This window comes from Lepidothrix coronata, unplaced genomic scaffold (assembly GCF_001604755.1).
Source record: "Lepidothrix coronata isolate B3197 unplaced genomic scaffold, Lepidothrix_coronata-1.0 Scaffold279, whole genome shotgun sequence".
Lineage (NCBI taxonomy): Eukaryota > Metazoa > Chordata > Aves > Passeriformes > Pipridae > Lepidothrix > Lepidothrix coronata.
The window spans coordinates 483,901-506,203 of NW_016690459.1; the positions used below are offsets into that span (position 1 = coordinate 483,901).

General features: G+C 60.4%; 2 protein-coding genes across 2 annotated transcripts; one reads left to right on the forward strand and one right to left on the reverse strand.

Moving 5' to 3' along the window:
- Positions 1-295: 295 nt before the first annotated feature.
- MFSD2A (major facilitator superfamily domain containing 2A) lies at positions 296-10,059 on the reverse strand. The gene is made up of 14 exons (XM_017836593.1): positions 9,982-10,059; positions 9,747-9,869; positions 9,002-9,126; positions 5,523-5,646; positions 5,295-5,373; positions 4,554-4,726; positions 4,358-4,448; positions 3,654-3,775; positions 3,293-3,376; positions 2,471-2,554; positions 2,037-2,149; positions 1,687-1,830; positions 1,302-1,478; positions 296-947 (listed from the first exon to the last, which is right to left on the reverse strand). The coding sequence occupies exons 1-14, from the start codon at positions 10,057-10,059 to the stop codon at positions 890-892; spliced, it is 1,575 nt and encodes a 524-aa protein (XP_017692082.1). The 3' UTR covers positions 296-889.
- A 5,866-nt stretch (positions 10,060-15,925) lies between these two features.
- MYCL (v-myc avian myelocytomatosis viral oncogene lung carcinoma derived homolog) lies at positions 15,926-20,713 on the forward strand. Its single transcript, XM_017836594.1, has 2 exons — positions 15,926-16,538; positions 18,857-20,713. The coding sequence occupies exons 1-2, from the start codon at positions 16,034-16,036 to the stop codon at positions 19,426-19,428; spliced, it is 1,077 nt and encodes a 358-aa protein (XP_017692083.1). The 5' UTR covers positions 15,926-16,033; the 3' UTR covers positions 19,429-20,713.
- The last annotated feature ends 1,590 nt before the right edge of the window (positions 20,714-22,303 follow it).

The window sequence follows — 22,303 nt, forward strand, 5'->3', positions numbered from 1 at the left end:
GTTTCCAGCCCTGGGTTCATGGTCTCCGCTGGCAGCACTTTGATTTCATTCCTCCCTCCACCCCCGTTCCCTCTTGAAAAGGAGAAAATAATAGAGCCTTTGTTGGATCGCTGCTGCACTGAGCAAGGAGCTGCACGGGGGGAAAGGGGCTGCCTGGATTATGGCATTCCTGTGCCACGGCTCAGGAAAAGTCAATCCTGCACCCCATGGCGTGTAAAGGGACCCTGGGCTTGCTGACAGCCGTGAAAAAAACCCAACCAAGCAAAAAAAAAAAAAAATAATCCTTCACACCCACTGCTGGCTTCCCCCACTTTTATGTAAATTAATATTAACAGGTCCTCGAGTTCAGTTTCTGTACAGATATATACAAACAGGAAACAGCTTCATATTTACATCATTAAGTTAATTGGGCCATATAAAAAAGAAAATAACAGGTTCCCAAAGTAGTGTCCTATGTACAGACAGCAGAGGTGAGCTCACGTGCTCGGCGTGGGCACACCGACAGTGTAATGTACACCAACCATCACCCCTGTCCCCCAGGTCACAGCCCACGGGGGCCAGGCACAGAGGGGCAGTAGGCATGAGTGTTCCAGGCAAAACAATCCCAATCCAGCCTTTTCTGCTCTCCAGGCCCCCGGCAGGATCAGTGCTTGTGTCTGGTGAGGCACACGAGTACCTCGGCGTGTGTAATGTACACTACCAGCGCTCTGTGCATCCCGTGGAAGGCACGAGACCGGCACAGATCCCGTGTTTTCCAGGCGGTGGATGCTCCACACGGCTTCTCCAGGTGCTCCCAAGGCAGACACCTGCATTGGCACAAGGCTGGGCCAGCCCAGAGAGGCAGAGTCCTTCGGAGAGCCCCGGTGGGAGCGGACAGACCCGGCCTGGGTCACACGATGCTGGCCAGTTCTGTGTTGTCCGATTCTGAGCTGCTGTTGCTCTCCCCCCTGGGGAAAAGAGTTGGGAAGGAGGCATGGAATGAGCCACAGAGCAAGGTCTGCATCCCAGCAACACCTGCCTTGGAGCATAGGAGCTTCTGAATGGCTCAAGAGGGATGTCCCTAGACAAGTTTTGTGTAGCAACTGAGGCGGGTTCCTGCTGATTTCCCAACACTTCACGCCACATCTTTGGAAGTTGGGATTGGGAAAACAAGTCAGCCCTTCCCTCACCCCACCACCCACGGGTCCTGAAGGATTCCTGGACAAGTCACAGTGTGTCCCAACCCGCCTGGTCCTGCCCCCACACACCCCCACATGCTGGCACGCCACGTTTGCCACCTGGGGAGCACAGCTGGCACTCACCTTAAATCCTGCAGAGCTTTCTTGTTTTTCCTCCGTTTCTCCTCGTCGATGGGATACAGCTTGAACAGGAGCAGGCCCAGCAGGATCAGCACCACGGGTGCAGCAGACACCAGCATCTTCAGGGTGAAGTTCACCTCGCTGGGCTGGGAGCAGCCCCGGGTCTGGTACCCCGCAAAGCTGTGGACAGAAAGGTACCTTCAGGCAGAGGAAATGGGGTTTCTAGGAGGTGAATTCATCCCTGCAGGGAGAGGTTTGGAGCAACAACTGGATTTAGAGCCCTTCAACTCCCTCCCAGCCCTTGGGAAGCAGAGATGTCTGGATGCAGAGGTGCAAGACTGGTCTCCCTCCCTGCCCACCAACCCTCAGCTCCCACGCAAGAACTCACTCCAGGCTGAGTGTAGAGATGCCCAGGGAGACCCCAGAGGTAAACTTGGTGAAGAAGACATAGAAGGAGAAGAAGATGGCTTCATGGCCATGGGAGCCGGGGTGCTGCAGCTTGAAGTCATCTACAACATCTGGGAGCATGGACCTGTGCAGAGAGCGGGATGGTGAACACCAGGACTGGGCCAACAAAGCACCTCCTCTCTGCTGAGAGGATTTCCCTCAACAGCCCCATCTCGGACTGAAAACACTGCAAAGTGGCCTTTCAAGGATTTCTAACCCCCCCTCAGGCCCTGGAAGCACCTTGCCCAGCCCTGGGGGGCACTGCTGGGAGCACCAGGCCCTCACACTCACCAGGGCAGCAGGAAGGCGGCTGCGACGCTGATCCCGGCTGCGACAGCCACGATGTAGGTGACGATGAGGTTACTGTCCAGGACAGCCACCATGATGAGGAAAGGGATGGCAGACTGGAGAGGGGACAGAAATCAGGTTGGCATCAGTAATGCCTGATCCAGACTCCCTGCCTTTTTGCCTTCCCTTCCACACATTCCAGCCCTCCGACCACGGGGACGGCCAGGGAACCAGTGGTGCCGCCTTTACCCCTGAGCCCCACAGCACCTTCCCTGCTGGCCTTGGCCACATCCACAGCAGCACAAACAGCAGGATGAGGGACAGGCACCAGATCATCCTTAGCAGCAGCCCCTGCCCAGCTCTGGGCCCTCTCAGAGGGACACAGCTCTGCTTTATTCCATGTGGGATCCACCTCCAGGCCTGAGGGACCCACTCACCGAGATGCCCACGTAGACAGCTGTCTTCTTCCCAAAGCGAGTAAGGAACCACTGCCAGAAGGGGATGGTCAGAGTGGCCGACAGCTATGGGAAGAGAAGGTCACATAGTGTCACAGGGCTCTTCTCTGGGGGGAAAAGCTCTTCCCAGCAAGAAGCAGCTCCTGAGCACAGCCTCCTCCCATCACATTCCCAGCACCCGTGATTTCCACGTGCTGCTGGGACTGGCACGAAGCCACACGTGTGTGCGGGGCCACCTCCTCCCCCAGCGTGGAGAACCCTGGCACCACACCTGCACAAACATAGGGAGGACCCAACTCAATCCTGGCTGCTGGGAAGGGACCTGATCTTGTCACCACAGGCACAGCATAGCCAGGAGCCAGGCTCTGGGGGGAATATGGCACCTTAGGCCTTTCCACCCCACTGAGGAGAGAGTGGGAAGTGCTCCCAGGGATGAGGCAAGCTGGAAAGGGCTCTCAAGGAGCTGTTTTGCTCCATCTTCCTGGCAGTAAACACTGAGATCCTTTTCCCAAAGCAGGGGGAAGGGAGATAAGTAGCAGGATTTGGACAAAAGGCCCCCATGGCTCCTGGTCTGCCCTGTCTCTGGCCGCCTTCATTCGGGAACAAAGGCCTTGCTGTTCCTGCCAACCCACCAGGCCTTTGCAGGACATTTGGCAGCTTCTTCTCCCAGGGGATCTTTGATCATTATCCCTGCAGCAGAGCACCACAGCCCCATGGCCTCCCTGCCCTGAGATCCCATCCCATGCCAGCTCCCAGGGAGGACCCACGGGATCCCACCACGTTCCAGGACAGGGCCACACTCACCATGATGGCCAGGAGGATGTTCTGGAACTCGTTGCGGAAGCCCAGGGTGTAGGTGCAGAAGAGGGCAAAGTTTCCCTCCAGCAGCTGTGGAGGAGGCAGACAGGGATTAGGGGGGACACCCCACCTCCTCAGGGGGACACGCTCCTCCTCCCACAGCTGCACCCCTGGCACAAGCAGGGGAAGAAAGCGGCCATTCACTGACCCATCTGAGGGCACGAGGCCACATCCTTCCTCTCTGCCCCGGGGCAGCTCCGACCCAGGGAGTGGCCACCTCACATGCTCCCAGCCCGCCAGGATCGTCCCTGCAGCCACCCCCAAGCTGTGCTGCTGCCATTCCCTCTCCCCAGTCCTTCCAGCTCACCATGAAGCCCAGCGAGGTGAAGAGGAAGCCAGCAATGAGCTTGATGTAGGCACCGTGGTTCATCACCAGCCTCAGCCCCTGGAAGAAGGAGACAGGCTCGTCCGACTGGAGCTCAGAGGACTCTGGGGAGCAGAGCAAATCAGCCCATCGTTAGTCCCACCGAAACAACACCCTTGGGTGCAAGGGGTGCAGGGCCCCATCCTGCTGCTCAGCACCCTGCACAAACCCCTGCCCCTCTACAGCACCCCACCCCAGGGGAGTCAGGGCAATCCCTGCCCTCATGCAGGGGTCCCTCAGCCCCACGGAGGGGAGAGGGTGGCCTGGCTGATCCCTCATGGGATAAGCAGGGGGAGGGAAGGACAGAAGCTACTGGACTTTGGATATCACATTCCCCCCTGGGATATCCTAGTTGGCACTGGCAACCTTGGCCAGCCAAAAATGTGCAAGATAACCTTTATCTCTGACAGTGCAGAGCAGAGCTAAGCCCTCATGGCTGTGCCTGACGCACCCCAGAGATGCTCTGGACTTCTGCCTGCAGTGCTGCCCTCCCCGGGCCCCCAGACCCAGAGCTCAGCTCTACCCACCCCTCTCCTCTGGAGCTTGACCCGTGAATGAGGGGCCAAGGGCTCAGCCAGGCTCCTGGAGAGGAAGGAACCACAGCATTTCCACAGGTGTGGGGTGTTGCAGCACCTCCCAAGCCTCACCTCTCTTCTCGCGCACGCCCGCCCACAGGATCAAGGCACAGAGGATGTAGAGCCCCCCGATGACCCCCGCAGCGATCATGTAGGCATTTCTCTGTGCAAGAGAGAGGGGGGACAGGTGAGGAAGGGGCAAATCCCAGGAATCAGCCTGGTCCAAAGGGCAAGAACACATGGCAGGGTCTCCCCCACCCCAGCTTACGGTGTCTGTGAGTGAGCCGGTGTCGTGGGTCATGTTTAGCTCCTCCAGGGCCACCGAGGAGTTGGTCATGCCAAAGAAAAGGGGGCTCTCGATGCAGGGAGTGTCCGCTTTGCCCACGATCTGGCCCTGGATGGCGGTGCCCAGCACAGTGCCCAGCACTTCCACAGTCATACCTGGAGGGAGAAGCCAGAGGGACTGAGCACAGCCCTTGGGCACCCAGGGTGTGGGTGCAAATCCTCGTCCACAGTAGAGCCTCCCCAGCTGCCCTTCACTGCCCTTCACTGGGAGAAATGAGCCAGCCCAGCTCTGCTACAGCTCCTTCCAAATCCCCACGTGATGAAGCCACAGGGAAGGAAAGTGCCTGCTGGGGAAACTGAGTCAGAGAGAGAGACCAAGCCGTGGTCATGCGGCTCCCACTGCTGCACGATGGAGCAGGAGGAAAAGCTCAGGAGCTCAGACTCCCCATCATCTGCTCCAGGCAGAGCCATAACAGGGATCATCTCCCCTTCAGCCCAGCTCACACCAGACCAGACAAGGATGTCTGCCAGAGGAGCCAGGGAAGAGGAACGGGAAGAGCTGGACCAGCTGCAATTCAAGCCTTGAATGATCATCACACACCACCCTTGGGATGGAGGGGCAATCAAAGGAGCCCTTGCCAGGAGGGTTTATAAGGAGGATCTCCCCAGTGAGAGTTGGGGGGAAGAGGAGGAGGAAGGGAGGAACAAGGGGGGGAACTCTTACGGTAGGCAGTGGCCGAGTCCCGCTCGCTCTGCTCCCTGCTGATGAACATGGTCAGTGCTGAGTAAGGCACATGAAAGCACTGCAATGGCACAAGGAGAATTGGCTCAGGGAGGGTGTAACAGCCCAGGGGACCTGAGGCAGGGGAGGATCTGCCCCTCTGTGCAGCTCAGCACGGGGGAGGCAGGGATTGGTCCCCTCCATCCCTGGTGCGTGCAGAGCCCAACTCACCGTCACGAGGGTCTGGAAGATGCAGTAGAAGACAAGATACCACATCACTTGGCCTCTGGAGATGTCTGGCACAAACCAGATGAGGATGTAGGAGATGACAGCGAATGGGGTGGAGAAGATGATCCTTTGGGAGAGCAGAGTGTTAGTCTCATGGGCACACAGGGCCTGGGTAACCCCACTAGCCCAGGTCCCCCTGCTTCCACACATCCAGTGGGGTTCAGGCACCCGATCTGGGGGGCTCCTGAGCTGCCCCAGCGTGGCCCACCTGGCTCCAACCCTTGGCCAGGAGGTGGTTGCCCCAGGGGTGATCCAAACCAGGCTGAAGGCAGCAGCTCGGGTGTCACAGGGTGGAAAGGGCTGACTCAGACTTCCAGGGAAGAGCTTTACTTGCAAGAACAGACATACCTCCTTCCATGGAAGTGATTGATCTGTTCTTGCCTTTGGCTTCCACCCTCAGACCCAATCTCTTCCCCAGGCAGCACTGCTGTGTTCAGCAGGATGCAATCACCTCCCTCATCCTGGCAAGAGCTGGGGAGCAGCTGGGGGACAGCCAGGCAGCTCAGCCCTGCTCCCCAGCAGCCAAAAACTTCTCACCAGCTTGGCTTTGCTGCCAGGCCCCCCAAGCCCTGGTCCTGGGGTCACTCTAGTTCTGCTGGCAGCAATGGGGCAAACCACCAGCCAGCAGCAGCCTGGCTCCTTCTTCCACCTCTGCCCAACTTCCCAGAGCTGTGGGAGCAGGGGCATGGGATGCAAAACGCAACAGAGGATCAGAGGGGATTGCTCAAGTGCTGGTCCCTGCAGGACCAGCCAACAAAGGTGAAGGGAGCAAGAAGCCATCCAGGGCACCTGCCCACTTCATCCAGGGGATCTCAGAACCCCTGTCCTGGTGCAGGACAGCCAGGGCACAGCTCTGCTCTGCACCAGCACCCCAAGGACACCACAGGCTCCCAGGACCCCACAGCACTCCAGGAAGCACGGGAGGAATTCCTCCTCCTGGAGGGAAGCGAGCCAGGTGTTGAGGTCACATCCACATCTGTTTAGGAGATGGATTTTTGCTCGGCGATTTGCGAGCATCCTGCGCTCCACAAACTCCAGGAGGCTGCGTCCTGGAGCGAATCCAGCAGAACTGGGCACGGGACCGATCCACACATGGCCAGAGCTGGCCCTGCACTGCCAGGGTACAGTGAGATCTTTCCGTCGGGGCTGACGTACAGGACGCAAAGTTTAAATTTAAAGTCGCGCAGGGAGGTGGGGGGGGTAGAACGAGAAACTGGATCTCCATGGATGGAGAGCGACAGAGGCGCTGCACAGGACCCAACACATGCACATTCTTCCGCACCCACGTCACCCTCTCGGGGAAGAGGTGGGGGGAGGAAAGGGGCGAGCCTGCTCCAGCCCCTCCTCTGCTGCCGCTTATCGCCGAGCACATACGTGGAGCCCGGGGAAATGCTGAATGAATCACCAGAGCAGCGGCGGGAAGAGCGTCACGCTGCCCGTGGGCGCCTGAACGTCAGATGCGCCAGTTCCCCGTGGGTCACCCCAGCCCCGACACCGGGATGCTCAGCCCCGGCCGGGGCTGACCGGCAGCTCCAGGCAGACACTGAGGAGTGACTGGGAGTAACCCCTGACCCAGGCCGAGGTGATTAAGGCGCTCGGAGGCGGCTGCCGTGACGCGCTCGCCCGCTCATTGGCCCCGGCGCGATGGTGTGTTCCTTTGTGCCGCGCTCACACCCCTTCCCGGCCCCGCCGTTTTTAACTGTTTGCAAACGGCTGCCGCCCCGCAGAAGGTCAAAGCCAGGGGTTCCTCCGTCACCGACACAGCGAAGAAAAGTTTAGTCACCGGGAAGTCTGGGGTGGTCGAGGAAAAGGGGATCCCAGCTCTTAGCTGGAAGTCCCAGCTCAGAGCAGAATCCACGAAGCTGGGGGAAAAGAGGAAGCAGCCGCTGGATGAGCTGCTGGGAAAAAACGTCACAAAAAGTGTTTCGAAAGGAAAGAATTGAGAGGGAGAGAAGTGATGGCCCTCAGAGAAGGTCTCCTCGCCCTTCTAAGGAGCTGGAGCAGCCGTGAGCTTTGAGCTGGAGGCAGCAGGAACCACAGATCAGCCCCCTCAAAACCTGGCAACAAACCCTCATGCACGGGGAGGGTTACACAGAGTCATCTCATGGGTGCTGAGGGTTGGGGTCCGGCAGCAGCCTCCGAGACCACCCCAGTGCCTGCAACTCCTGGCTTTGCACGCAGGGAAACTGAGGCAGCACCGGCAGCTCTGCAGCCACAGCAGCAACACCAGCCTGGGGCTGTGCAGCCCCAGATCGCCAGCAAACCCTGGGTTTAAGAGGTTTAAAATCAGCTCAACTCCATCCAAACTGGACTCAGCGGGCAGCCCTTGAGCCATGTACAATAGCAGCAAGCTCTGGCTGCCCCGGCACTGCTGAGGGGCCCAGAGCGAGCCGAAAGCTCTGGCTAATTTTAACGAAGCGGGAGCCGCTTGGAGGAATGCAGCCGCTCCATCCCCACCCCCTGCCTTGAGATTAGGGCGAGCAGAGCCACGACAGCCATCCCTGGCTGTCCCACACAGCCCAGCCAGCCCCGTGCTAATCTCCAGACCCCAGACCCGGCCGTGCTCGCGGCTGCGGGGCAGCTATTTCAGGCCGTGCGTGGAGCCTGGCTCCAACAACTGCCTGCTGCTGCCCAGAGCTATTCCAGGAAAGCCAGGAAGCAGAGGGTATAATCTGCGGGGGAAAGGACTGCGTCCCTCCGATTCCACTCCCCCCATGCCCACCCTCTTCGCTGCATTGTATTTCAGCAATCCCACAGGCGCCCGGGGTTATTTTAGCACAGGACATGCCACCATGGCCACACCGAGGCATTAGCGCCCTGAAACGCTCCTGCACAGGGACAGGTGTTCACGGATGTCCTAAATCTGCCCCGGGTGCAGGCACGAGCCATTTGGGGGTTCACAAACCCCATGCCATCTGCTCCAAACTCCCCGCTCCCGAGGGCGGGCGGGAGCATCCACGTGCGGTCACCCAGCTCCATGACAGCTGTTTTCCTGCCCCAGGAGTGCCCTCGTGACTGTCAGCCAGCACCCACCACCACGCACCTCCGCACACACCCCCGTCCCTCCTCCCTGTGGGTGTGATGCCATCTGCTCTGCTGGCACCTTGGCCCTGCCACCAGCCAGGTCTCTGCAACCACCGCTGAACAAAGTCCAGCAGGGACGTTGGAGCTCACAGGTGCAGTGACACGGAGGTCAGCCAGGTCAGGCTGACCAGCCAGAGCAACAGGCACAAACTTGAGGCCTCCCAGCTGTTGGTGGCACCTTGGGCTTTTCTTTGGGGCACTTGGCACATCACCTGGGTGAGCCAGGGCGTCAGCATGTCCTGCCCTGAACGCCTCATGCCAGGGGATACTCAAAGCTGACACTCAAAGTGCTGTGACACATCAGGCAGGGAATGCAGGGTGCTACCAGCAGCTCTTACCAGGGCATCAGGCGGCCGAAGCAGGTCCATGAGGATTTGCTGATGAAGAAACCCACCATGGGATCCGTGATGGCATCCCAGGCTCGTCCCACAAACAGGATGATGGAGGCATAGAAAGGATCCAGCTGCAGGAGGAAGATCTTGTGTCAGCACATGCAAACCCTCAGTGCCCCCAGCTGCCCTTCCTGAGCCCCTCAGGACCCTCCCAACCCTACCTACAGCAACCCCACTGCCATTTGGGAGCAGGGGACAACTCTCTTGGTCTCTCCCGCTCGTTCAGGGGGATTTGAGGTGCCCAGTCCCTCCGAGCGCTGCCCCACCACACTCTTTCCACACCAAACTCCCACATCTCGGAGCTGAGTTCCCCAAACCCACCCTGCAGCCAGCACAAGGGAGCCCACGGGCACTTCTCCCGTGGCTTTCTTCCCTTCGTTGTTTCACACCGATCCGGCACGCTGCGGGCCCGTGGGACGCGTCCTGCCCCCCGCCAAAAAACAGCCACCACCAGCCCGTTTTATCGCGCGGGGAACCCAAGCACGGAGCGGCCGCACAGCAACACGCGTGGGAGCGGCCCGCGGGAAACCCGCAGCCCCCGGAGAGGACTCCCGCCCCCGCGGGGCGATTCCAGCGGGGGCCGGGGCATTTCCAAGCCCCGGGTACGTCCATCCGACGGGCAAAGCGGCACGGGGAGCTCCGAGACCCCCGGCCCCGGCCCACCCCCCCCCAGCCCCGGTCTCAGCCATACCTGCGCCACGTCCAGGAGGTAGATCTGGAGGAAGAAGCCGAGGGCGCAGCCCGTGATCTGGTAAGGAGCCCCCCCGACGGCGTAGCACAACTTGCTGCACACCGACAGCCGCTCGCGGCTCTCCTGCAACCGGGACCTGGCGTTAGCCACACCGGGAAGCGCCCCCCGGCCCGGCATGTCCCGGCCCGTCCCGTCCCATCCATCCCACCCCCGCCGAGGCGGTCCCGGCGCTCACCTTGCGGCGGTGCTGGCGGCAGAGGGGGGGCAGGAGCCCCCCTGCCCCGGCCCGCTCGGCGCCGCCGCCCCCGGCCATGCCGTGCGCGATGAATGGGGCCGCGCCGCCGCCGCCCGCCCTTGTACCGGCAGCGCCCGCCACGGGAGGAGCCGCGCTGGCCCGCCCCCGTCCGCCTCCCGGCGAGCGGCTGCCTCCTCCTCCTCCTCCTCCTCCTTCTCCTCCCCCCCCGTCCGCCCACCCGTCTGTCTCCGTCTTTCCTCTGCGTCTCTGCTGTCTCACATCCCCTCATCCCTCCATTCCCGCATTCTTTCATCCCTCAGCGCCCCCCATCCCCCGGCTCCATCCCTTCCCTTCAATCCCAGCTCTTCATCGCTTAGAATGAAAGAATGGTTTGGGTTGGAAGGGACCTTAAAGACCATCTCATCCCAGTGTGCCATAGGCAGGAACACTCTCCACTAGCCCAGGTTGCTCCAAACCCTCTCCAGCCTGGCCTTGGACACTTCCAGGGATGGAGTATCCACCACCTCTCTGGGCAACCTGTGCCAGTGTCTCACCACCCTCATCCTAAAAAGCTTTATAATCTCTATATCTAACATAAATAATTTAGTTTAGAACCATCACCCCTATCACAACAGGTCCTACTAGAAAGGGTGCAGTGCTGCAGTGACCCCAGCACTGGATGGTGACGTGGACATAGATCCCAGCACCTCTCAGCTGTTTGCCAGGTGCTGTTTGCCAACCAATGAGCACACACAGACCAGTGCCAGTGTTGTGTCACTGCAGTGACAGCCACCAACTCTGCTTGGCTCAGGCCACTGATCAAAGATCACCCCAAGACGGGACTGCAGAGCAGGGTTGAGCCAAGGGGGCCAGCGTGGCACCAGTGCCATCCCCTGACTGCCACGTGGGACTGGGCATGGGGACAGGGATGGGCAGGGAGGATGAGCCGCTGGCACCCAGCAGGGACCTGGGATGCAGCAGAACCTGAGTGGATGCTGGGGATGAGCAGGGTGGGCAGCCCCTGGCATGGAGCAGTGAGTGGCACAGCAGCTCCGTACACTCCCTGGTTTCAGAACTGAGCTGCTGTCACTGCTGACTCACAGTTTCCGGCCCCTCACACACGTGCAGTGGGTTCTCCCAGTGCTGCTGTGCGTCACAGCCCCGTGTCTGGCCACGCTGGGAGCTCAGAGCTGCTACCCACTGGGGACAGGGACCTGGGTGAGGCTTCAGAGTGTCCAAATTTGTTCAGTGACGCAAAATACCTCGAAACAGAAGGTGAGTGAGGTGTGAACAATGCCACTCACCCAGTCAGTGTGAGAGAGACCTACCCCTGGCTCCTTGTCCTGCTGTGCTGTGCTGACTCCGGGTGCTGGTGTGGAGCAGAGGGCCCTGGTCACCTTCTTACTGGCAATGACCATGTCCCTGGGCAGCACCGGTGCAGCCACTGGGGACACAGAACCATAGACCGGGTTGGATTGGAAGGGACCTTAAAGACCATCTCGTTCCAACCCCCTGCCCCGGCAGGGACACCTCCAGTGTGACACTTCCAGGGACATCCATGTAGGTTTGTGTCCCTGCCTGAGAAAGTCCTGCACCACCCTGAAAACACAGATTTGGATCCCCCAAAGCTCTCCAGTTCCCAAAGACAGGTAACCAGGGGAGGTGTGTTTGAGTCTGCTCTGTGCCTCAGTTTCCCTTTCCACAGAAAAAACCTCTTTTGAAGGAACAGAGAGGACACTTGATTGACACTTGATCTGGAGGGACTAGACTCCCCTCTTTGTGTAATCCCAGCACTATTACTCTGCTCCCTTTGTCTCAGAGGCTCCTCAGCTCCTGGGAATGCTTTTGGCATTCCTGTCCTTGAGTAAAGCACTCAAAAACCACCTCCTGGGCAAACTTGGCTTTAGGGGAACAAAGAGATGGCCTTTGAGAAGGAGATTGTGCAGAAAGATCACAGATAGGTGAGCTCAGCCTTACATATGAAGAGGAGAAGTAGACAGACCAGGATTTCTCAGGATTAGGAGGATTTTCTCCCCCAAATCTGGTATTGCACAATTTCCTCTGGGGGATTTGAGATCTTCCTCCCAAGCAGATGCTCTGGGGGATCCTCACAGCAGTAAAGGGACTGCCAAGGGCTGATCCCTGTGGGGGTGTCAGTGCAGCAGCTCCCACCAGGTTTGGGGTCTCCAAGGTACAGGTGGTTGGGGCTGGACCACTCCCAAGGTCACCTTTGTCAGTGTGATGGTCTGGCAGGCACAACCTGAGCTCAAATACCCTTTGATGTGACAGTGTGCCACATCCCTCAGCTGGGGACACCACTGGGGACTCTTCATGGGCTGAGCCCCAAATACTGGCCTTGGGGACAGGAACAGGGATGGGGACTGCTGCTCCACTGCATGATGCCATCCCCTGCCACCCACACCTCCTGCTGTCATGCATCCGGCACAGCCTGGAGCAGGATCTGAGCAAGTGTGAGAGCACCTGAAACCAGACAGCCCTGCCAGGCTGGGCCAGCCAGGATGGGGAGGATGGGCTTGGGGGCAAATGGCAGTGAGATGGTCACGGAGCTGCCGGGGTGACACAGTGTGTGCCTCAGTGTGGCTCCCCAGCACCGAGAGAGCACTGCCCCAATGTCACAGAGCTTCTCCAGGGCTCAGGGCACCTCCTGGCACCAGGCAGGGTGTGACGGGGGCAAAATGGGACTGGAGGGGGGAGGAGGCAGCAAGACTGGAGCCAGTGGTGCAATTTCCTCTCCCTTCTCTGTCCTTCTCTGCTAAACTCAGAGTGGGTGGCTGCATGCCCAGAGAGCTGGGGCTGGCATGACCCTGGGGCTGTGGGCATTGTCCCCCTCCTGGGCTGGGAAGAATTTCATGGTGCTCCCAAACCCCAAAGGGGCTCGGGTTGGCATTTCACAAGTGCCCAGCCAGCCCCCGTGGCTGCTGCCCAGCAGCTTCACGGGGACAAAGGGGACACATTGCATGGCAGCACGTGGCAGCTGCCCTGTGCTGCCCACCCCTATCCTGCGTGGGACCCTGGGGAGCAAGTCACAAGGCTGAGCAGGATAAGACAGGGCCAGGATGTGCTGGCACGTGGCTCACAGCCTCTGCTGTCCCTGGGGATCTGGGACCCCCATGGGGACAGCAGGGTGGCTGGAAGGCTGCTGCTGCAGCAGGATGGGGACAGCCAGAGGCAGAGCCCAGCTCAGGATGCCCCTGGGCCAGGCTCAGGGTGGCTGCCCACCGTGGGGAAGCACTTTGGGATCTCAAAGTCCAGTCCTGCTGTCAGTGGGGATCCAAAGGGCACGGGGGCCCCCTGGGAACTGCCTTTCATCATGTGCTGGAGCCGCGCCAGCCATGGCAGCTCCCGTGGGGCTGTGCCAGTGCCGGGGACACATGCTTGGTGCTGTGGAGCTGTGCCAGTGCCCTACGACGGCAGGGCACGGCGAGAGTTATCCTGTCCCGTGGCAGCCCCTCCATCTCTGTCACCTGCGGTGCTGCCGCAGCCCACGGAGCTCTCACCCACCCACTCACCCACCCACCCTGTTTGCACAGCCGGCGCCGCAGCGAGAGGCTCTTGGCTCCTGTTTGCCCAGTGCCTGGAGAGGCCGGGATGAAAGGGCTGCGTGGCCCCTCCAGCCCTCTCCAGCGGTGCTTCTGCACCTTCAAAGCATCCGGAGCCCCTTGAAGCCGGGACAAGCACCTGCCTCACCCTGGGAAAAGCCGGAGACATCCCGGAGGCCAGCAGGGAGGGGGAAGGAGATGTGGCTGAGAGCTATAGGCTGTAGGAGGCTTTGCTTCTGTGCCCGAGGATGTGTTGGTGTTGGATGGAACGGGCGGTTTGGGGCAGTGCCAGCCGTGTCCCCAGCCATGACCACTTGTCCCTGCAGGTGCTGGGACAGGACAAGCCTCTGTGGCAGCTCAGCCTCTGCCCTCAGTGCAGAGTGATTTTTTCCTACTGAAGAAGAGGGGGCATCACCAACGACGCCTTCCCGGGGAGGGGAAAGGACTGGGAGCAGCCCTAGGGTGGGAGGATTCTGGCCTGGGACAGGGCTGGGAACTGGGCCCAACGCTGAGACAGGAGCAGAGAGGGAGCATCAGCCCGGGCTCCAAGGGGATACCTGGATCCCGCAGCTCCTGCTCCAACCCCACGGGCATGCGGGCAGGATTGGGATGCTCAGGGCTGCTCTGGAAGGGCAGGAGGGCATGCAGGGTGCTGTGGCCATCGCGGGGACCTCACGGCAGTGTCGAGGCTGGGAAACCACAGCCCCGGGCGAGCACCAGCACCCTCCCAGATGCGGGAGCTGGCAAAGCTTCGCAAGCTCCGCTGCGCCCCGAGCCAGCAAGGGAAGGGCTGGAGATGCCCTCGGGCACACCGGGGCACGTCGGGTTCCCCCGGGGCATCCCATCCGCGTGGGGACCCCGGGCCAGCCGCCAGCCCAGCGCCCGCTCCCGGCGCTGCTCCTCTGCCTCCCCCCGCGCCCGCCTCGGCAACGGGGAAACTGAGGCACGGAGCAGCGCCGGCCCCCCGCACTGCCCTCCACGCGGGTCGGGGTGCCCGTGGGGTGTCCCCGCCGCGTCCCCGTCCCCGCCGCCCCACGGACGGTGGTTCGCGGGCCCAGCAGGTGGCGCCCCGCGCCCGCCGGTGGCGGCGAACGGAGCCCGGGACCGGGAAGGACCGGGAGGTACCGAAGGGGACCGGGGGAAAACGGGGGGAGCTGTGATGGACCGCACTGGGCAGCGCTGGTTCTTGCGGGGCTGGGCTGGGCTCGTCTGTGCTGATCCATGCCGGGCTACACTGCTCTGGGCTGTACTGGGCTGTACTGGGCAGTGCTGGTCTATGCTGGGCTACACTGGGCTGACTGCACTGGGCTGCACTGGGCTGTGCTGGTCCAGGAAGGGCCGTGCAGGGCTGGGCTGCACTGGGTTGTACTGGGCTGTGCTGGTGCATGAAGGACCACAGAGGGCTGTGCAGTGCTGGGCAGCACTCGGCTGTGCTGGGCTACACTGATGGCTGGACTGGGACAATTTCCTCCCAGCATGGCCGATGCTGCATCCCAGGGACCAGTGCCCAGCATCCCACTCCCTCCCAGCTCCCACTGCCACCAGCTGGGCCAGATCCTCTGTCCCCATCCACACTGGGTGGCAAAAGGAGGGTGCTGGGGCTGAAGTGGGTTCACACAGGCTGTGGGGGCAATCTGCTCGCTCCAGGTGGACTTTGTACCAGCATGCGTGTGTGTGTGTGTAATGATGTCAGAGCTGTTAGTCCACGAGGTGAAAGTCTCTCCATGTCCTCATAACATTAATTGCTCTTCCTAGAAGGACCCTGGCAGTGGAGAGATGCAGCATCCTGCTGGGCTTGCTCGGATCCCACCATCTTATATTGGATGTTGGGGAGAAATTCCTCCCTGGGAGGGTGGTGAGGCCTGGCACAGGTTGCCCAGAGAAGCTGTGGCTGCCCCATCCCTGGACGTGTCCAAGGCCAGGTTGGACGGGGCTTGGAGCCACCTGGGCTAGTGGAAGGTGTCCCTGCCTACGGCAGGGGGTGGAACGAGATGAGCTTTAAGGTCCCTCCCAACCCAAACCACTCTGTGAATCCATAATTCCATGGTGCTCCAGTTTGCTTTGCCACCATGCTCAGCCGAATGTCCCCGGGCTGGTGGCATCGCTGCGTGCCTCTCCTTGCAGAGGGGGGGGACCCCCAAACCCTGGCAGGACAGCGAGGGGCCCCCAGCGCAGCGCAGGGGGCGGCCGCTGGTTCAGAGCCCCGTTACCGGGGGCTCCGGGGGGGCCGCGGGATCGCTCCCACCGTGCCCTCCCAGAGGGGCGGGCAACAGGGCAGGGCCCCTCCCTCTATGAAATGCAGGCCCGGCGATTGGCGGGGGCGGGGCCGGGCTCCGCGGCCGGGCTATAAGAGCGGGGGGAACAATGCGCCCGCGGTCCCGGCTCGGGGGCTGGCGCCGGGGTGGGGGTTCCCCCTCATCCCTGGGGCTGCCCCTTTCCTGAGCGGGGCTGCCCCCCGTTTTTCTCTCTGTCTCCCCCTTCCCCATGCCGAGATGGAGTTTGACTCGTACCAGCATTACTTCTACGACCACGATGCCCAGGAGGATTTTCACCGCTCCACGGCTCCCAGCGAGGACATCTGGAAGAAGTTCGAGCTGGTCCCCACGCCCCCTCTGTCCCCGCTGGGTACCCCCGGGGAGAAGGGGTGCTGCTCGGGGGCGGAGGAGCGCTCGGGATGGCTCTCCCGGTACTGCCTCGCCGGGGAAGAGCCGGAGTATCTCATAGGGACCGGACAGATCTTCGGGAACCTGAGCGCTTTCATCCTCAAGGATTGCATGTGGAGCGGATTTTCAGCCCGGGAGAGACTGGAGAAGGCGATGACAGAGAAACTTTCCACGGGCACGCAGAGAGCCACCCCACTCAAACCCTCCTTCGCGCAGGATTTTGGGTTCAGCAGCTCCGTGAGCGAGTGCGTGGATCCCGCTGCCGTCTTCCTTTGCCCGCTGGCCGAGAGCAAGATCCCCGCATCCTCGGGATCCGAGGGCCAAAGCGACTCCGGTAAGGGATGGAGCTGCTCCGCCGCCGGGGCGCGGGCTGCCCCGGCCCAGCCACCCTCCAGCCTTGCTGGAGCCCGGCGTGGAGGACACGCGTGTCCACACATGTGCGTGCCGGGAGCCTCCCAGCCGGGCTGCGCCTTTGTTGAGGCTCCAAGCGAGCCCCGGTCCCGGCCCCACGAACAAAGCGGGCTCGGCTTCTCCCCTTCCCGCGGAGCTTCTGCTCGGGAAACCCCTGCCCCTCTCGGGACGGTGCGTGGGGCTCTGGTGGCCCGTCTACCTCGTCCCGGGAGCCTCGTGGGCAGGTTGAAGGGCAAGTTTGCAGCTCGCCGTGGGAAGTTTTGGTTTTTCGAGCGTCGCAGCGTGCCCTGCTGCCGGCTCGTAACTTCGGCTGATTCTTCCTACGCTCCCACGGCCCACCCGGGACGGGCTTCCTTCGGGACAAAAGGCAAATTATCCCCTGGGGGCAGCAGGTTTGGGAGCAGCGGCGTGTCCCCCGAGGCGGTGGCTCCGTGGGACGGGCGGGAACAGCCGCATCAGCTTCCCAGCCCAGCCCCGGGGCACGTCTGCCTGTCCCGCGTGGGGGTGTTCACACGGGGGCTCGGCCTGGGAAGCGGATGCCTCCGAAACCCACCAGCCAAGGGCAACGTGGCTCCACCCTCCCCCCGTATCTCCCCCGTCTCGCACCAATTTTCAATCCTTATTTACAAACATCCCCCGGGGCTCTCCAACACCCCCCATCCCCAGTCCCGCAGCCCCGGCGGGGGCCGTGCGCTGTTTCCCTCGCTCCCACGGAAGCCGGGCTGACTCGGCTGACGCGGTGCCGTGACCCCGTTAATAAATCTGCCGGTGGCCGCCACCTGCGCCGGTGAGTCACGGCGCGGGAAGGGCGCTTAATGCCATTAAGGAGCCCGGGCACTGTAAGCAGGTCGCGGGCGTTAAGAGGCTTAACCCAAATATGTGGGGCCGAGCGGGGGCCCGCAGGGGTCCCGGGGGGGTCCCGGTGCCGCGGGGGTCCCGGTGGGGTCCGGCCGCGCCACGTGGGCGCCGAACAAAAAGCAACAGATTGCAAACAATGAGAGCGGGCGCGGTGATGGACAGGAGCGGCGGCCAATGGGGTGGCGGGACGGCCGGTCTGCCCCGCCGGGCAGCCAATGGGTGCCTCCGAGGGGCGGGGCCCCGCGGCCCGACTTTTATTAATGAGCGGGGGGGGCTCCGTGTGTGTCCACGTGGCTGAGAACGGGCGGGTTGTGACACCGATGAGCGCGGCCCTCGGCCTGTGTGTGGGCAGCGAGTGGCCCCCCCACCCCAGTGTCTCCAGTAGCAGGGTGGTTTGGGCTTGCTGGGCAGAGCCCCCGAAGCCTGGGGGGGCTGCGGTGTGGGCTGGGGGCCACGAGCAGGAATGTGCCCTGGAGGACCAGGCCTCTGCCCACAATGCTAGTGGGGATTTGGGTATTTCGGACCTTTAGTGAGTGGCTGTATTTTCCCCTGAAGCTTAGGAAAAAAGTTGGAGGCACATCTCTAAAGTGAGAGTGGTCACAAGTGTGTCTGCAGCCTGGTCATCTCACTGTCCCCAGGGCCAGCTTCCTGCCACTGGGCTTTGCTGGCATAGGACAAGCTGCACTGACAACAGGCAGGGTGCTTTGGGGTCAGTTATGCTTTATTTAGGTCTTTCTGTTCCCGGGCTTGGGATGCCTTCGAGCTTCAGGGTCTGTTGGAGGGACCCCTTCACCTCTCCCTCCCCCCCTGCACAGTGGGGGATTGTCCCCTCTGTCCCCGGGAAGCCGGGGTTGAATGGGCTTTATCACTTGTGAAAAGTAACAAGTCACCGAGGTGGGAAGCTGCAGCCTAGGGGAACAAAGGGCAGCTCTGCCCCCACATCCCTCATTTACAATTCCAATGGGCCATGAAAGCACCGACCGGGATGAACTTTGGAGCTAGGCTGTCCCAGCATCTTGCTCCTCCAGTCCCTCCCAAGCAGGAGGGCTCGAGTGTTTCTTGCCTGGTGATCCTTTACATGAACACATGTTGCTCCTGGTGCTGAAGTGAGGCAGAAATAAAGCCCCGTCCCATTTTGGGGGACCAGGCACATGAATGTGGAAGGAATTCTGCTCCTCTCCACACAATTGTATTGGAAGAGCACTTAAATCACATAGTCCCTTCAGGAGGTCGCAGAGTGGCTTTACAGTGCATGAGCAAACTTCAGTGGGACAGCAGCAGGGAGATTGTCCAGGGGGGCTCTGGGGACTCCCACAAAGGGGTGACTGGTGGTTCCCAGCTGACGGGGATTTGTTCTTTCTTTGCCATGTCTGTTTTGAGCAGAAGGAGAAGAGATCGATGTGGTGACGGTGGACAAGAGACAATCGCTCAGCCTGAGGAAGCCGGTGACCATCACCCTGCGCGCAGACCCCCTGGACCCCTGCATGAAACGCTTCCACATCTCCGTCCACCAGCAGCAGCACAACTACGCCGCCCGCTCGCCACCAGACTCCTGTCCCCCGCCGGAGTCACCCCAGCAGGACCAGGACCGGGACGAGGACGAGCCACCAAGTGCCGCAGAGCCAGTCCCTGCCATCACACCTCCTGAGCCCGGCTTGCCAAAGCTCAGCAGCAGCCCCGGCTCCGACAGCGAGGACGTGGCCAAGAGGAAAAACCACAACTACCTGGAGCGCAAGCGGCGCAACGACCTGCGCTCGCGGTTCCTGGCCCTGCGGGACCAGGTGCCCGGGCTCGCCAGCTGCCCCAAGACGCCCAAGGTGGTGATCCTGAGCAAATCCTCCGAGTACCTGCAGTCGCTCATCAGTGCCGAGAGGCGGATGGCAGCCGAGAAGCGGCAGCTGCAGCAGCGCCAGACCCAGCTGCTCAAACGGATTGCTCACCTCAAGGGGCACTAGCACCCAGGGTACCCCCCGCCCCAGTCCCCACAACCCCCTGGCTCCCTCTCAATTTGCACATTTTTTTTTGTTTTTATTTTTTGGTTGTTTGTTGAACTGTTGGCCCCGGGGGGCTGGAGCACGTGGCGGTTGCTGCATGTGGGGTGGCCGTGGTGCTGCTCCTGGATGAGGGAATGGGGCCACAGTGGAGACCCCCCCATGGCATCACCTGCCTGGGGCTGGTTTCTTGGCACCAAGTGTTGCAAGATTTCCCCTGTCCCTGCTGTGAAGCTTTGTCAAGTGATTACTTCAATCCAAGAGCTCAACTCTACTCCCTCTCCCCAGCAGCCCCTGCACCCCTCTCTGCCGTTTTCAAACAACAACATCACTGGGAGCTGCCCCTGGGCATCCATCTCGCCCTAAAAATCCCAAGCAACCATGGTCTGCCTTGGCTGGTGGAAGCAGGCAGACACAGAGCCCAGCATGGGCCTCGTCTCTGGACGGATCCCACGGAGATGGTGAGGGCAGGATGTGTCTCTCACCAGGGTGAGCAGCACCCCGTGGGTGATCCCCTTGCTCGGCTGGACCGTACCTCACTTCCTTATCACTTCACGCAGTAGCTCGTCTTGGATTTTATGTTCTAGAAACTGCTGCTGTAACTGCGAGTCTTATACTGGAGGCTGTGTTTTTATACTGTATTTTTGTACCACTTTTTGAGAAGTATTGGTAAAGAGTTTGCTTTTTTTATATATATATAAAAACTTTTTTTTTAAGGGGGGGGGTTTCCTGCTGCAGGGGAGGGCTCAGTCCTGCTGCACTTTAGGGAGATCAGGAAGGGGCTGGCTCCTGCTGGACCCTCGAGTTGAGTCCTCACAGAGGCCATTTACCCCCTTGCAGCTCTCCAAACCACCCATTTGCAATAACAGGGGATTTTATCCCTTTCCTCTCCTTGTGAGTATCCTTGTGACCCCTTTTCCCACCCTTGTGAGTACCCTCTCACCAGCAGCCACTTAAAATCCTCAGCGAAGCTTTGGGCTTTGCAGGGGGCAGGTTGTGCATGTGTGTGGGGCTGCTCTGCCTTCGAGGCTTCCCCCTGCCTGTGCCCTCCTGCTGCCCAACCTGCGGTGGGGTACGTGGGTGGCAGAATCCCCTGTCCCCTCCCAGGGGTGCTGGCAGGGGTGGTCCTGCAGGACAGCACCCTCAGGCCCCCACTGACCTGCTGAGAACTGTTAGAGTTAACACTGTGGTCGGATTTAGCACTTTCTTCATTACCTCACACTTCATAAATAAATAAGTTTGCAACAGCCTGGGTTGGCTTTTTCCATGCAGTCGGCTGTGGGTTTCCATTCATCACATCATGAGGCTCCTTGGGGGGGCTGACCTGGCCCCTGTGTTTTGGGGTATCCCGGACATGAATGGTAGTTAATATATTTTGCACCAGGGCTTGACTGTGCCAAGACTGAGCTCTTTGTCCTAGTTTTCTCCCAGCAATTGAAGAAGTGTTCATGGTGGTGGGGCCAGGGAAATGAATCACCTGGATTATTTTTCCTCTTTTTAAGTGGTTTTATTGGCAAGGAGGGGCAGAGAGAGCCCACACTGGGCTCAGAGGAGGCTTTGGTGTAACTATAAACCCCCCTAATGGGGCTCGGGGCAGGCAGTGTGGGGTGATCACCGCCCCACAGGTCAGGGGCTGTGGCTGGCAGTAACCCTATAGGGAGGGGGGAATGCAATCCCCTCGCTTCCAGGGGCATTGGAGAACTCCCTATCCCAGATCTGCCAAGTGGATGAAATTATATATATGTGTGTTCTCCGTGCTGCCCCCAAACTCAATGCATTTGGGTTTCCTTTGTCCTGGCAGCAAAAGTCTTACTCTAAATGCAGGAGGGACATGGGATCCTGTTACTGCTGAGGAGTCAGGAGAGAGGAGCTGCTGCTGGAGACTCGATCACCTGGGGGAAACCAGCCTTAAACAGCAACGATTCCACCCAGAAGCCCTTAAACACCCACCCTTTGGTTCCAGCAACATTTCGCGCTCTGTGTGTTGCATCACACCGTGTCACAGCCGTTCAGAGCTGCATTAAAAGGTGCTCTCGTGACCCACAGCTTAACCAGGGAGCAGGGTGACCTAAATCTGACACCTCGCCCATGCGCAGGAAACAAAGCCCAGATGTACCAGCCCCTCACACGGTTATTTTTGTTGTGTGTACACTCACACTTGCAGCCTGGCGTCTTTTTTCAGCTCAAGGTGACCCTCCCGAGAAGCTTTTTAGTAAGTTGGGCTTTTTGATTTCGTGCTGAAGGCACATCAGAGGTTTGAAACATTAATTATCTTTCTTGGAAGTGATGAGCAAATCCACGGTCTGAGCTGAGACTGTTACCAGTGGGAAATGTAGTTGGTCGGGGGTGAAATAAGGAACAGCTCCAGTTTTGCATGTACCTTTGAGTTCTCTTGCTTAAAGCTGCATACACAAGTACACATCTACCTGAAACTTCCCTGGTTACTGGTGCATGTGTCTCCTCTCGTATCACCAGTCAGGATGAGGAAAGGAGACTGACAGTGCTGTGAAGTGAACAAAATAAACACACAGGGCTTTCCCCCTTGCTTGTTCAGCACTGCAGTTTGTGAGTGTCAGCTGTAATCACCACAGTTCGGCGTTTCCGGGCCTGAATTAGTTATTTTTTATCACACACTGCCCTGCTCACACCCTGCTCCTTGCTGTACCCCCCAAACCACCTTTGCTCGCCCATCACATCAGCACCGGCCCGGGGGTGTCCTGGGCACGATGCCGCCTTCACGCTTGGGCTGGCAAATTTTTAGGACAGTTTCCCGAGGCGGCGATAATCCCTTCCCTGCCGAGGGGGGCCGGCTGCCCGCACCCCCCTCCCTCCCCGGCCC

Excerpts from the sequence above, each read along its gene's own strand:
- MYCL (XM_017836594.1), top strand. The coding sequence starts at position 16,034 with ATGGAGTTTGACTCGTACCAGCATTACTTCTACGACCACGATGCCCAG. Across the intron at positions 16,539-18,856 it reads CGAGGGCCAAAGCGACTCCG|AAGGAGAAGAGATCGATGTG; the intron begins GTAAGGGATGGA and ends TGTTTTGAGCAG.
- MFSD2A (XM_017836593.1), bottom strand. The coding sequence starts at position 10,059 with ATGGCCGGGGGCGGCGGCGCCGAGCGGGCCGGGGCAGGGGGGCTCCTG. Across the intron at positions 4,727-5,294 it reads GGACTCGGCCACTGCCTACC|GTATGACTGTGGAAGTGCTG; the intron begins GTAAGAGTTCCC and ends TTCTCCCTCCAG. Across the intron at positions 1,479-1,686 it reads ATCTCTACACTCAGCCTGGA|CTTTGCGGGGTACCAGACCC; the intron begins GTGAGTTCTTGC and ends TTCTGTCCACAG.